Source organism: Caloenas nicobarica, chromosome 7 (assembly GCF_036013445.1).
Source record: "Caloenas nicobarica isolate bCalNic1 chromosome 7, bCalNic1.hap1, whole genome shotgun sequence".
Taxonomy (NCBI): Eukaryota; Metazoa; Chordata; class Aves; order Columbiformes; family Columbidae; genus Caloenas; species Caloenas nicobarica.
The window spans coordinates 22633371-22648694 of NC_088251.1; the positions used below are offsets into that span (position 1 = coordinate 22633371).

Consider the following 15324-nt stretch of genomic DNA (forward strand, 5'->3'; position numbering starts at 1 on the left):
GAGTAAACATTCCTCTTACAGTTGGTGGACATTTCAATAATGCATTTTTCTGTGTTCAAGACCTTAAACCAATGAGCATTACACAGGAAGGACAAGCCACAGAAGAAGTTTCCACTGAGGTCCAAGGGCATCTCTCAGGACCTGCAATGAGGGCCCAACAATTAATGCAGAAAGTTTTGTTGATCAAGGACTGTAGCGAATTGAGATGAGGGGGATGGTGAGTGTTTCCAGACAGACCAGTTCAGTTCCTCTCAGCTCTAGCACTACCATTTCTTACTACTTCATTCTTTTTCGCCCCCCACCCCCCCCTTTTTTTTTTTCTCTTTTCCTTTGTACAAACATGGGAAGGGAACTCCAGGTCCAGCCTGCGGTTGTTCAGCTGACACTTACTCAGCTTACAGAGAAAACTTACCACTTGATATTTTTCTGATCTACTTTCCCAAACAAACAATGAACTAGATCTCCAAAACAAGAGTTACAGAAAAAGCTCAAACAGAAAATAAAACCTGCTTTCAGAGCAGGTAGGATATGAAAACCTTACCTAACCCGTGCAACCCTTTACGCAACTGGTGTGTGAACTACTTTGTTTTAACTCGGGAGCTGCTGAGCCCTCTGCCTCCTGCCCTCAGGCCTCTGGTGGAGAGACTGGGGCCTTCTTGGCCTGAGGAAAAACACCATCGCGGGGTGACTGGTATTTATGAACAGGGCTTATTAAGAGCCGTATTCCCCTTGTGTTTTAGTTCTTTTTGTGTTCTTCCCTCTGCCCTCCTTCCTGATTAAAATGGGGTGTAGGGGTTTTGTTTGTTGTTTCTTTTTAACAGAAAGTATTTGTGGGCAGTGCAGTACTCCTCTCGTCTCCCACCGGCTGACCACAGCTGTAATTTCTCCCTCACATTCGCGGTTCGTCCCGCTGCCGAAGCTCCGAAGCTCCGCAGCCCGGCACAGCCCGCGCTGTCCCGCTGTCCCTGGCGGTACGAGCCGGCAGAACCGCCTTTGTTTCCTTACAGCCCCTCCGAGCGGAACGGCCCCGCAGCCCCGGCCTGGCCCTGGCTGCACCCACCCGCTGAGAAGCGGCAGCTGGGTCCCGCCGAGCACCGCGGCCCTTCCTCGGGACGCCGCCTTCACAGCGAGCCTCCCCCGCTACCGGGCACCCCTTTTTCCGCTCGCTCACCCGGAAGGGCCGAGTCCCGCCTCGGCCCGACCCTTCCGGGAGCTGCGGCCCCGCCCGGGCCCGCACGTCGCGCCGCTCAGCCCCGGACCCGGCGGGGCTCGGCTGTCCCAGCAAGCCCCGCGCGGCCACCGGAGCCCGGCGGCGGAAGCCGGAAGCGCCGAGGCGGAAGTAGGGCTCAGCTGGCGGGGGGGGGTGTCGCAGGTGAAGCTGGGAAGCGCGGAGCCATCTTGGTGCCCGGGCCGGGCAGGGACCCGCCGCCGCTGCTCCCGCCGCCGCCGTCGCGCCAGGACAGCGAACCGCCGCCGGGCCGGGCACGGGGGGGCGTCCGCGCGCGGGGCCCCGCTGGCCATGGGCACCTAGAGCCGCGGGCTCCAGCCGTGACGAAAACGGCGGCGGCGACCGGCTGCACCACCCCCCCCCCCGCCACCCCGACCCGCCGGCGACCAGCGCCGGGCTCTCCCCGCCGCCCGCGCCCCCATGAGGCCGGAGCCGCTGCCCGCCGCCCGCCCGCGCCGCTGACGAGCCGCCGGGAGGTCACGCTGCCCCCGCCGGGCCGTTTTTAAGCCACCGCGAGCGGGAGGGAAGTTGTCCCGTCCCCCCCGCCCCCTTCCCGCCCTCCCTCCGGTTCCTGCACCGAGAGTGAGCAAAGCACAACCTCAGGGAGCGCCGGGCTGCGCGCGCCCCGCGGGAGCCCCGCAGAGCGGACCCGGCCGCTGCCCGCGCCCCGCACCCCGCGCCCCGCACCCCGCGCCGCTGCCCGCACCCGCCGGGGCCGCTGGCGGCGGGAGCCCCGACCCTCCGCGGGCCGCCGGGCACCTGCCCCGCCTGGGGCGGCTCTCAGACCGACCCGCGCCCGCCGCCTCCAGTAGTTTGTGGACACGAGCATTTTTTTAACTTTTTAAAGAACTTTTGTTGTTGTGTGGCTTTTTTTTTTTTTCCCTCCTGGGATTTTTACGAGCTTCCCCTCAGTTGATTTCCTGCTTCTCCCACCTCAGACAGCACTGGCTCTGTTTTTCCTGGTACTGTAGTATGGGGATCAAATCACAACTGAGATTTTTAGTATTGCAGAAGCCCTCGAGTCTGTCCACCTGTTAAAAGCGAGCGGTGCTGCTCCTGTCTTTCTTCTTTTCCCCCCGCGTCGCCTGTCGGATGTGATGGAACTCATGTTCGCAGAGTGGGAGGACGGGGAGAGGTTTTCATTTGAAGACTCGGATCGCTTTGAGGAAGACTCTCTTTGTTCCTTCATCTCTGAGGCAGAGAGCCTTTGCCAGAACTGGAGAGGATGGAGGAAGCAATCGGCTGGACCCAATTCTCCCACTGTCAAAATGAAAGGTGAGGTCACCCGGCTTCATGGAGATGCTCCTTGGACTCTTGGGAGGTGTGGGGCAGGGAGGGCCGGTGGGTCAGGAGATCTGCAGAAGCAATGTCAAAGCTGCAAAGAGAAGTCAGATGTAGGATCATTGTCAGGATAGTTTTCGATCAAACATTGAAAGCGAATATTTACTGTGGATCTTGAGACAAAGCTGTCTTTTGGGTGAGTACTGCTTTTCTGAGTATGTTTGGTGGGCTGTCTCTTGGAAATGTGAAAACAGTTTTCTATAAACAAACTACAGACTTGGCTGGGAATAACTGAATAGAGGTTCCCGTTTGCATTCATTGAAATACGCTAAGTTTTCATAAAGGTTTTTGTAACTGCTATAACACTACTCCTGGTAAGGCATGTAAGCCATCATTGTATAGAGCAGTCTATGTTCTCTGTCTATTTCTTTAAATTTATTTTTTTCTAGTAAATTGCAAACTTTCTTTTGCAACAGTAGAGCAAGAAGGCCTGAAGACTGTCACAAAGAAATCAACAAACCACAGTGTGTCTGCTTCAAGAGTTGTTATATTTCCTGTCTTTTGATAGTAATTTCTTTTTAATGACGAGAAAACAGATAACATTAGCAATTAAAATTATTTGAAATTATCATATAGCTACTAACTCTTTGCTTGGTGTATTTGTGTTTTGTTGTTTTTGTTTGTTTGTTGGGTTGTTGTTGTTAAGTGAAACATAATTTCTCTTTTATCCTGAGGCATCTTGACCCTAGAATTCAGGTGGTGTTTACACCAAGCAGAGCCAGACATACAGTTACAGAAATTACACAACCCTTTCTGCTCTTCCTTATATCTCCTTTCTTCTCTTTCACTCCATTGTCAGTACTTTTCCTGTTATTGCCGACCTTCATGACCATCAGCTACCTCATTAATCTCTCCATATCTGGAACTACAAAACTTCATTCTCTTCTGAATGTTTGCCCTACATGAGCAGAGAATACATTTTATGTTGAACTGTGCTGAAATCTGGCTGTGTTACGCCATAGACAAATGCTCACTTGTTATTGAAATAGGACCAGAAAGTACACTTTGCATTGACTGTAGACTTTCCAGAGCAGCATAAGTTTTAAATTCTTAATAAATTTGAGAACTTTCTCTAGTCCCAGATGTGTAACTGTTCGTGTCTCTTGAATAGTCAAGATTAGAGTTGAGGGTAGGATGAAAACTTTAAAACAAAACAAAACAAACCAACCCAAAACAAGAGAGAGAGAGAGAGAGAGATGCTGAATGCGTATCCAGGTTGGATAGCTCTTTTGGATCCTGCTGCTGGGACCCATTGATTTCAGTATGGAACACTCTACTGGTGTAAAGGGGAACAGTGTTGGTGTTGTGTTTTTCAAAGCTGTGAATCCTGACATGTAGAAATAAGTGTTGGGCACAGGGCAAAGCTTATAAACTTCATTTGCTTTAACTCTTGTTTGATATATTAACTTGCTGGAAAGGAGCTGAAGTTTTGAAAACATAGTTCTGTGGGAAGTAAGACGTGTTTAGTGTGGCAGAAGTGTATGAAACTGGTTTGTACAGATCTACAGGTCAGACTGATGGTTGAAAAGGTGATTGTTTCTGTTCAGCTTTGAGATGCTTATTGCTGACTGTTCTCCTCTGGTTCAGCGTATGATTGTGTGTTTTTCTGGGTCTTGGCCTAGTTCCTTGAGCTTTCTTGACCGTGTTAAAATCAAGTAGCAATTGCTCTGTCTGCTGTCATCCACTAGTTGCATTAAAATGAAAAATCACTTCAGTAGTTTATGCATATTTTTAATCCTCAGTTTCTTTCCTGACATGAGAAACACAATAGCTAACGTTATTGTTGTGATAATTGTAATTATTTACACCATATTGAGATGTTGCTGTTCTGGGTTCTGCAGACCTGCACTGGCAAGGGTTGTGTTGCTTGTACTTGCTTCCTATTTTTTAGGTTTTATCTGTAGAGAGACTTAATTCCTTTGTACAGAAGTTTTACTTTAATGAGAGACATTTTGAAAGGATACTGTTGCCTGCTTTAAAGGCATTTGCTGGCAATTCCCAGGCTCTGGTCAGAGTTATTTTGAGAAGTATGTGAACATGGGTTTGCTGTCTAAACAATTATTTATCCACTCTATGAAGTCATGTATGATATTACCAACATGGAACACTTGCAGGTACCTTACTGTACATAGTGTGTTGCCACTAAGTCTGGCCTGGTGAGGGATTTGTCATCATCTGGGATCTCCTTGGATTTCAGAACTTCCATACCAATTTAATTATTTTTAACACCTCTTTTTGACAGTGTCTTTGTAGTCAGAAAAAACAGTTTTTATTGGGAACATGCCGAATCCTGAGGTTGTCAGTTGCACTGAGTCTTCTGAAATGTGTTCATTCTGAATTGAGCTGTGTGTTTGATTTCCACATTTTACCATTTTGCAGCAGCCTGTGATGTAGTTGCCTCTGCAAACAAAAAATGAGGTTAGACACTGAGTTCTCTGGTGTTAAATGCTAAGGGCAAACAAGAGGAACTATATTATGTTAGCCTTTTCTCCAGTTTGGATCTCAGCCTGTGTTTTGATTTGGAGTCAGCCAGGCAAGTTATGTAATAGAAGGGATTTCTAGCTTTTTCAATTGTTTTGAGTTTGTCCTAGTGAGAGTCCAATTCTTCGTTAATTAGTTCAAAGAGAATTCCCCTGAGACTGCTGGAAGTGCTCTTGGCTGCGGAGTCCTCTTCTTCAACAAGCAAACAAAGAAACAAACTACCCGCACACACCCCAGTTATGGCTTTCTTACTTTTTGCAACTTTTAATTTTGTTCTTGGGTATTTTTAATATTATGATTATGCTTACTGCAAATTTAACAATAAGGCTTGGAGTAGCTCATTGCAAATATACACAGTATTCACTACAGAGGGTCGCCAAAAAGTTGAGTTATTCACTTGTTTGTCAGTCACCCCATCAGCTTGCTAGAAAGTGGAAAAAAATGTCTGAGTGTCTCTACTGTGATCCTTGGAATGGAATTCTTTATAAAATCAGGTATCTTGAATAGTTACATCAGAAAAATAGGATTGTAACTGGCTGGTTTTCCCTCATTTAATTTTCACTGTGGTAAAGTCCTCTTATAGCCCTCTTGTAGTACTTTCTGGAAAGGAATTTTCTCTTTAAGTGTACAATTGCTGATGTGAAGGAGGAATGCATTGCGTCCACTTTATGGATGCCATTAGATTTTGAAACTGCTCTCAATCTCCACAGATTCACCTGTACTGAAATTCCAAAGGAAACGGAAAAGACATACAGAGCATGGCTATTTTGTGAATACCAAGAGTCCTTTTATAGTTTTGAACATATATTTTAGAAATTACTTGTTCACACATTAGACGGCCTTGGTTGCTTGTTTTTTACCCCTCGTTGTTTAATTTCGAACAAGGTAATGCTGTTGACTGGTATTTGGCCATTGCCTGTGTACATGGATTAGAAGCTTTGAGCTGTACTGGGCAGGCCTGGGATTCAGTGCTGGAGTTCAGGTGGATGTTTTGAAGAGCGATGTCCTTGCAGTGTATTCAGAACCATCTGGTTCCTGGGTTGCTTTGTGGCTGTAACTCACTTTCTTCCATATCAAATTACATTCCACCTATTTGTTATCTTTCTACCAATGGATGCACCCACTTGCCTTTTCTCCACTTTTCAGGACAGTGTTTTCTTTCCTAGAAACTGTTAAAAATGCCGTTATAATTCTCCCATTTCCTTCTCACTTTTTAAAACAGTTGTATTTTTCATTATTAATTGAAATAAGTCTAATGTTTCTGCAAATGTTTTCTTATCAATTATCTTCACATAAGGATTCTTGTGACAGAGGTGTTAGTAAATGTTCGAGTGCGCTCATTATCTCTTGAAACCCACTGTGGCTTTGTCTTTAAAGCTTCTAAGTTCTTTCCTACCCTTAGTCCTTTCTATTTCACAGCTTCTGAAGCATGAATGTTTACCGAACACTTAAGAAGTTGCCATAAATACTGTAGGATTGCTAAATAGTATGTTCACAATATTTTTGCTCGGTTTGTATTTATTAATTCACACCGGCTTCTGCTGGAAGCGTGCTGATGAGTTGTGTTGAAACTATTTTCAATAGGCAGCTAGTGAGAAAGATGGATTTTTTTTTTTTTCCCTTTACTGTAAGCTTGAACCATTGCGTGGTGTATTGCAACCCCCTCCCCCCAGATTTAACTAAGAATTGATGCAGGCAGCGATCTCCTAGAAAATGTTATTGTTATCCAGCCTCAGACAGTTTATGTTCTTCCAAAGTGTTAGGAGTGCCCACAATGTTAAGCTCTGGGCACAGTGCCTCAAAAATACAAGCCATAGAGAGGGAATCATTGTCAGAGAATAGACAGAGCCTGAGGTTTACAGAGACAACCTGATCCCAGTCTGAGCAACGTCTACACTGGTAAAATGACAGTGACTGGTTTTCATTAATTTATTCGGACAAAGTATAAATGGCTTAGGGGCAACACTTCTTCCTCAGGATTGCCAGTAACTATTTAATAAATTAAAGTTAACTCTTTCTCAAGGAGTAATTGCAGAAAACAGCAGGAGAAACATGTAGTCTCTTTCAGATTCATACTGTGCTTTTCAGACTCTTGTTCTTTTCAGAGAAGAATGTTGGTGTCATCCAAAGGGTGTCCACTCCTTGAGCCTGGTGAAGCTGGAAATGAAGACAGTGATTTGCTGCTGTTTGGTTACTGACCATTGCTGTGTATTATGAAGTTACAACTGTTTGTTGGTTGTTTGTTTTTTTTGTTTTTGGTTTGGTTTGGTTTTTGTTGTTTTGTTGGGGTTTTTTGTTTTGTTTGGGTTTTTTTGTTTTGTTTTTTTTTCTGTTTTATTTGTGCCTCTGGTATTAAGAGGGAGATTATGTAATCAGCTCATGCTTCTGAGATGTGCAGGTGTAATACATCTTGTTTATTGTGGTTTTTTTAGTTTAGTACAACATGTGAAAAATCTGTTTTAGCCCAAATATATCTGTTACAATATATACAAGTTCACTAATAACATTAAAACCCCAAAACAATAACTGTTGAGCAAAAGTATTGCATGGCTCCTTAATGCTATATAGCAGAAGCAAAAGCTCAAGTTCGGGAAGGGACTGACTGGGCTGTAATACAAGGTGCAAAGGGGACGTTGATTCATTAGAGCCGAAGACACCCCCGAGAAGCTCTAGAGACAGTCATTTATCGAGACTGATTGGCATAATTAAATGCACTGCTTCAGAGCTGGGCTGTAGATTTCAGAACCTGTCTAGTGGTTTCTGCCCAACAAAATGTGGTTTCACAATGCAGTGATACCTCTGTCTTTTGGAAGGATGATAAGTTGAAAGACTCTCACACATTTGTCTCTTCATTTGCATTTTCCTGTGCCTTTCTGAGATAACTGAATGTGTGTACCTCCTCTTTAGAAATGGGTACTGGAGAAACCACAGAAAGCAGCTCAGGAAAATATGCTTTTTTACTACTGAGATTTTAAATGACCAATCTGGTTTTAACTCTACAGTTGTCTACTCTCTCTTTAGATAAACTTCCCCTCACAAGAAGTCTTGCACATTCTTTCTCTGTTTTAATGTCTCATATTTCTACTGAAACTGAAAAAAAAAGTCCTGCAGCTTCTCTAGTGTTGCTGCTAAAGGCCAGGAGCAAGAGAGACCAGATTTTTTTTTTTTTTTTTTCTGCTAAAACATGTAAGACAAGATGTAATTCCTGCCCTGATGAAGATTTAAAATCAGAGCTTAGTTACTCTCAAGATGCATCTTCATCTCTAGGCAGATTACTCAGTTTCTGTACCTGCATTTTCTGGGTCTGCTTTTTGCAGGGTGAATTTTCGTGACACTTCACTTGACCATTAGAGGTTTTTTGTGAGTTGCTGAGTTCAGAAAGTGATGGGAAGTTTCAAAAACCCAGGCAGGCTTGTTCAACAGAGGGAGGTGACCTCATAGATAATGAATTGTTTTGGGTTGTTGTCAGTTCCATGCTGCTCTTGCTCTGGTTTGATGTTGCTTCTGGTCCTAATATAGTGGCACGATCTGTGTGTTTGGGGGGCCAGCAGTTAAATGTGATTTAATATGCAAGTTTACAACTTTGGAGTTCCAGTTTGTTTTGAGGAACAGCAATAGCGCCATAGGATAACCTGTATACAGAAAAATAGCACCTTTTGTGCAGTCTGCATTTCTTGTGGCTTTAGTGAGAAAAGAAGAAGTGAGAAAAGAAGTGAACTGATCTGACCTAGGAACAGCTGTTTTCAAATATAATATACCCAAAATAAAAAATATTCTATGTATGAGTTGTGGAAGTAAAACTCACATGTTGACTTGCGGCCAGGCCCTTTTTTTCCTCTCTGAAGTAGCACATACTCCAATCAACAGTTGTTCTGCAGCATTTGTATAATAACTGTGGTGAAGTTCATTTTTAAGCCAATATAAATTCAATGATGTCAGTTACTATCAAAAGTTGGTAGAGGATTAGAGGCGGATTAAGTACTGAAATGTTTTTTTTTTTTTCTTAGAGTAACTAAGATAGTTGCCTTTTGTATAGGCTAGTTTATGAACCTTTGCTTTGTTATGATGTCTAGGTTTTTAAAAATAGTTATGTTACCCTACTAGCTACCAACTATAAGAAAGGTGTCCTTACATGTTTTTAAACTCAGAATTGAAGGGAAATGTGTATGTTTTCATGTTAGTCTTGTGAACAGGAAAGAGTTCTTGATAGTCTGTTGTTGCTGAGTAACATAATATAAAATTATTTTTACTAGTATGCTGAGGAAAGGATAACACAGTGAGTTAAATAGTAAAAATAAGGTATATGAAACCAGAAATTAAAAAAACCCAACCAACCAACCAAAAAAAACCCCAACAAAAAATCAATGGCAAGGATCATAGGGTAGTCTTTCAATCAAACAAGAAAACCCCCTTCTCCTCTCCCAGTATACCTTTGAGGGAACAGAAATGGACATCAGTGATTTGAACAGCATCTCTTATGCTGGTTATAAAACTGGGAGCACAGACCATCTCTCCTCTTAATTGTCCAGTGTCCTAGTTATTATACAGTACTTTGTTCCAGAGAAAGAAAGGAATGTACAGCTTCAAAAGATGTTTTACATACTTTAATGAACTTTTGGAGTGAATGTTTGGCTATTTAAAATATCTATAATTAATATCTATAATTAATTTGTGTGTGATTTTAAATATTTTTAAGTAAGCTTTCCAAAGAGTCAAAACAAATTTATTCTTTAGTTCTTAAAGTGCAAAAATGTCTTTAAGATTTCATTGGTCTTTGTAAACCAAAAGCTTTTTTCTGTCACCTATCTAATTGGAATGCTGTAATGCAGTTATAAGAGTAATTTAAAATAGTGTCATGGCTAGAAGTTATTTTTTCAACTTTATTTGGTTGTACTTTATCTGTATTAATATCTTTCGTCCCTTCTTGTGCTTAGTGACACCCTTCAAGACCTCCAAATGTAAAATTCAAAGCATATATGTATCAAGTAGCTAAAATATTAGGCCTAGAAAAAGACTCAAGAGCAGTGATGCATCATATACAAGATATTTAAAACGCCAGCTCTAATACTGTATCATATGTTTCTAAGTTACCTCCCCTGAAGCTGCGTAGTCTTGAGCAGTAAGTATAGGCTTACCAACCAGAAGAGTCTCGTACTACTTTTAATCTGTCTGGGTTTTGATGCATCCTTTCTTCTTCGTTTCTTTGCCTGTAGAATGGCAGTAATGTTCTGGCAAGGCTGGGGGGCTTGTGACACTTACTAGTTGTGTAGTATTTTTAACAGAAAATATTGAAAGTAAAGTGTTTGAGCACACTTCTTGATGGTGCTCTAGACATTATGGGCAAGCCCTATCGAAACTTTGCTGGTTTGATTATGCTTAATTCATTTATATTTGCTTCCATACAGCTGGAAATGTACCATCTTTGAAAAGAATGAAACAAAGAGGCTCTGGCAGGCTGGGATATACCTTTTACTTAAAATCTTCTGGAATTGCATATTTTGAGAAAAGTGATGCTGTGAAAAGTGTCTGGTTTTAATAAAATATTGTTGCTATTATGAATCATTATTAGTTTTTCTAGATTGCTGCAACAAAAACCTAAGAAAGGGGAAAATGTTAATATTTAACAGTATCTATTAGGAGAAGGCTGAACATGTTTAAGATGTACACAAATGGAAAATCTGTGTGCCAATTTTTCTGTATTTACCTAAATCTCTATTGGTGTGTGGTTAGCGCTGAAAAAATGTTAAGACATTCTCTTTCCACAGAAGAGGGAAACCTGAAAAAGTTGCAGGAGTAATGTCTTCAAACAAATTCTTAACATCCTCATTTGGCTGCTGCAAGTAGAGGGACCTGAGTGTTATTTCTTGATGTCTCAGCGACTTTTATGCCTTTCTTTTGTCCGCAAGGTTTAGTTGGCGGCTGTGAGACCTAGAGTAGAGCTTGCAAGCTGCTTTTTCAGATGGGGTAAGGATTTGCACATGGAAGAAAGGGAATGGACAAATTGGTAAGATGGAAGGAGGAAGAAAAAAATCTGTCTTCAGAAGAAATCCTGTCTCTTTGTGGAAGAAAAGCTGGATGCTGTGGGTACTGTGAGGGAGAATAAACTTGAGAAGAATGAAAAAAAAGGAGGTCAGAGACCCAAAACAATATAGAAAAAGAAGTTTGCATTTTTTACAAAAATATAAATAGGTAGTGTGATAAAAGAAATGTTACCCAGAATTTGTCTGCAAGCAATGAGAGCGTTTACAGGAAAGTGTCCAGCTGTACTTTTTCCTCTCAAGTTAAAACACTTATGAGGCAACTCATTGAAACAGTGGGCAGATGAATACCTGGGCTACCAATTCTGGCTTCCTCCTCTGTTCAGAGAGATGAAAAATTTAAGCAGATGGTGATCATTCTTTGTCATCCAGAAATACTGGTAAACACAAGTAATTCATTGGTAGAGATTTGAAGACACCAATGTTTTAAAATCCAATGAGTATGGTTCTTCTTTTTTTTTCTTCACAGATAAACTAGTGGAAAAAGTTAATTGCAGCTTTTCTGTTCATTAGGCCTGAGATCCCCAAAGATGCTGGTTTGAGCATGTCTCCCCAGCCAGAACGAAATGGAAAAAATGAGGCAGCCTTAAAGTGAATGTAGCCAAGTTACCATCTGGACTCTTGATTAGATATGAATATTAAATGAATATGAAAACAATGCCTACATGCAGCCAAGCCATTCTTACTGGCATCTTGTCAATGTATGTGACAGAACCAATATTCTTCCCTGAAGTACAGAAAAGTTTGCTGAACCTGCGAATATTGAGTATTGTATGACCTTATGGAATCTGTCTGTCTCTCGTTTCTGGTCTTTGCAGGACTTCAAGTTTACTGTTCTCAGTATATGCTCACATCTGCTTGATTTTGTGTATCACAAATTGTGATTCCCGAGACTTGCTCTTTAATCTTTTTATTTTCTTTTTAATATCCCTCTACTGGAATTCTTAGCTGATAAATTTGCATCTGTCTCATCCCGTGGAGAATGTACCAACATGAATCCTTGTTCATCCGTGTTAGACGCTAACTCAGTAGCTCCGTGACGGCTTGAATGCCCCAGTTACACACTTTCAGGAAACACTGACTGCTGATGTAAAAATTATTGGTAAATATTTGGCATTTAAGATAGTTTTGCTGGTGGGTTAGCATGTGATCCATAGGCATACAAATGACATGACGATTGTTTCTGAGAATCTACTACCTTTGTGAAGTTTATAGGGCATCATTTAGTAATTCTTTTGAGCTGTTTACAGTTCCTGCTGCATATTGTGTGTAATTCCATTTGGTAGCCCATATTTAGGTCAGTAAATGCTGAGACGGGAGAAAAAGGGAAATGCAGTTGTAATTACTGGAGTGAGCTGCATGGGCCAGGTGAAAATATTTGCAACTTACACCTGCATGTAACTTTCACGCATGGCTTGAAGAGCAAGTGATCTGACACAGAGAAGTTGATTGTATTTGACCTGGAATGCCTTTGAAAATTTTCATTGACTAATTGATTGCGTTTAAAGCAGGAGTGCATGGGGTCGGCTAAGCTGCTTATCCTTCTCAAGGACAGGGAGTTACTTTTCCCTGTCTAGTTATGAGTAGCAAGTGTTTCAAGACTTCTGTGGACATTTTCAGAAGATGGTAGACTTTGCTTCAGTCTGTGGCCTTGGCGAGATCTTGGGAGATATTACGGCATTTGCCTAAGCAAATTCATGCAATGGACTATAGTTAATCAGTGCCTCACGGCTTTCCAGTGCTGCTTTTGTTATTACTTTTGTGCACTGAAAATGATAGATGTGTTTGTTATTAGTTACACCTCTGCAAATGTTCTGTAGCTCCCTGATCGTTTCATCCTTGGTATTCAGTTTTGTTTCTCCCTTGTTGTTCTCTCCATAGGTGATGAGGGGAAAATGCGAGAGAATTTATTTCTTGTTAGGGAGGAACTTTTTCCAGCCAAGAAATGATCAGGCAGATGCCTTACTTTGAGTGAGAGGAAATGTAATTGCTGCGGGGTGAGAGCTTGAGGAGGGCTGGGGCTGCCGGCTTTGGAAGCTGCTGTTCAGGCTGGTTGGGGGCTGCTGTGCTGCACCTTTGAACTGCGGTGCAAGAACCTACAATTGAGGGGCATCTCCAAGTGGGCTCTGTGACCTTCCATAAAGCCATAGACCTGGGGTTAGATTTGGGGAGATTTTTACAAAACCAAAGGAGATAAAAATAGGAGTCAGGTAAGATTTTTTTCAAAATCATTTAGTTATCTAGCTTATTTTAACTCCTCTGTCTGTGAAACAGATTAGTAAACCTCTAATGGTTTTCCATCGGTGATGTTAAGAGGCAGTATCTTCTTTGGGTTCCTGACAGATGTTTAATTAATTATTTTTTAACACAGAGGTGAGAATGCCTTATCCTTGATCTATTCTTTTCAGACAATAACTTTCCCATCAGCCCCGACAAAATTGGCCTGATCTCATTCTGATATGCTCAGTAATGCAGCTGTTCGGTGTTTGCCAGCGCATTTCTTTGGAGGCCAAGTGATACTGCTCTGGGATTTAGACACAGGAAAATGTAATATTTAAGGATGGATACTAATGGTAAAGAGCAGTATATTAAATAATAGAGGTTGCATGGTGTTTGTATGACTTCCTTTCCGCGTTTGGAAACGTATCAATACTTCTTGATAGAGATTGATACTCAGCTGTGATGTAGTCTGACTTTTTGATTTGTGTTTATGTTCCCTTATCGTTCAGAAAAATATCTGGTCTCTGGTTGGTTGGTTTTTTTTTTTTTTCATTGGCCACTGGAGATAATTTTGAATTCTGGGCTTTTAGAATACCTTGTGTGGGGCAGAAGTGGGGATGACTGGTAGCACTGAGCCTTCCTTTCAGGAGACGGGAGCTGTTTGCTGTCTGTGCTCTGCATGCACCATCCCGGTTATGCAGCACGCTTTCTGCATGGGCTGAGATGAGAGAGCGAGGAGTAACAGTGCAGGGGAAATTACTTGCCTGAAGCTGATCTGCTTCATCAGCTGTAGAGTTATTCTGGATGCAAGCTGCCCAATTTGTCATGAAACCTTGGCCAGCACTGGCATGAAATACAGTGTTTGGTAGCACTGTCTGTCTTGCTTTACAAAAATCTGCTGTTCATTTTACGATTTGTAACAGCTGTCGGTTGCTTGCCCGGGCTGCTCTTTTTTTAAAATGAATTCTTTTTTTAGGGAGGGAAATGGAAGGGTGTTTGGATTAAGAATTTTCTTGTCTGAAATTCCAGAGAAGGTTGTCAAGTTGTGAATGCTGCATTGCCTGCCTAATGCTGGTATTACAGTTTTGGGATCTCAATTGTGTTAGAGTGGGTGAGAGCTGAGAAAAAGCTTACCGACATTTTGCTCTTGAGATGCAGAGCTTATGAGGAGACAAATAGATCTCATCTGGCATAAGGCATCAACATAACATCGATTACTCCAGTTTCATCAGCACAGCTTGTGCAGAAGATTTTCACGGTTATCGCATAGGAGAAGCAATAGAGTTAAATGCAAAATACATATTTCCTTTCTGATCTGGATTTTAGTTGTATTTGGAGGGGTTCTGACATTTGCTTACAGCAGATGTTTTCTGTAGGTACGTCGTAGGTGTTTGCAATAAAATCTTATGTGAACTGTGAGGCAGAACTTACGTGACTGGAGTCTTAGGAATTTGAGTTTAGTGATGGAGGAGTGTGCTGGTGTTTCTCTCCTGGAGTTTTGAAACCAAATAATAGATTTTGATTTCATCTTTATTTCTCTCCCCTTCCCTATCAAACATCTTTTTGGTTACCAAATATAACTTGTAGCTTTCCACCTTTGCCTTGTCCTGAAGTTCTGAAGACTTGATTCAAGTGTTTTTTTCTAGAGATCTGATCTCTGATATAGTAAGTGCTGTAGCTATGATGCTTTAAGGGCATAAGGAAGACAAGTTTGTAAGGAAAGAAGGGAAATCTGTTCTTCAGCCAGCTGACCTTTGGAGCAGAGAAAAAAAAAATTCAGATGTGCAGCTCTTCTTCTGTCTACTAATTGCAAGAGGACCTTTGAGGAATGATCATACAGGGGCATATCAGCTTGGCATTTAAAATTTACTTCGGCATATTGAAACTCTTTAGTCATGTTTGCCAGGCATGAAAGGAGCAGTAACATGACAGGGGTGGTTATTTTTCTTATTAACATCTCACGCTACTTTGAGGAGAGAACTCCTTCAGATGTTTCGCTTCTGGAAGTGTTCTTGC

General features: G+C 42.0%; 1 protein-coding gene across 4 annotated transcripts in view; it reads left to right on the forward strand.

Moving 5' to 3' along the window:
• The first annotated feature begins 1954 nt into the window (after window positions 1-1954).
• The window catches only part of ZSWIM8 (zinc finger SWIM-type containing 8), a 62136-nt gene continuing 48766 nt past the window's right edge, over window positions 1955-15324 (forward strand). For 3 of the 4 annotated variants that reach the window (XM_065639182.1, XM_065639184.1, XM_065639185.1), the window contains exon 1: window positions 1955-2503. In XM_065639182.1, the coding sequence (XP_065495254.1) occupies window positions 2326-2503 (178 nt within the window). In that variant the 5' untranslated portion in view covers window positions 1955-2325. Of the gene's footprint in view, window positions 2504-5512; window positions 5545-15324 lie in introns of those variants that run through there. The other variant, XM_065639183.1, reaches the window with a different exon arrangement.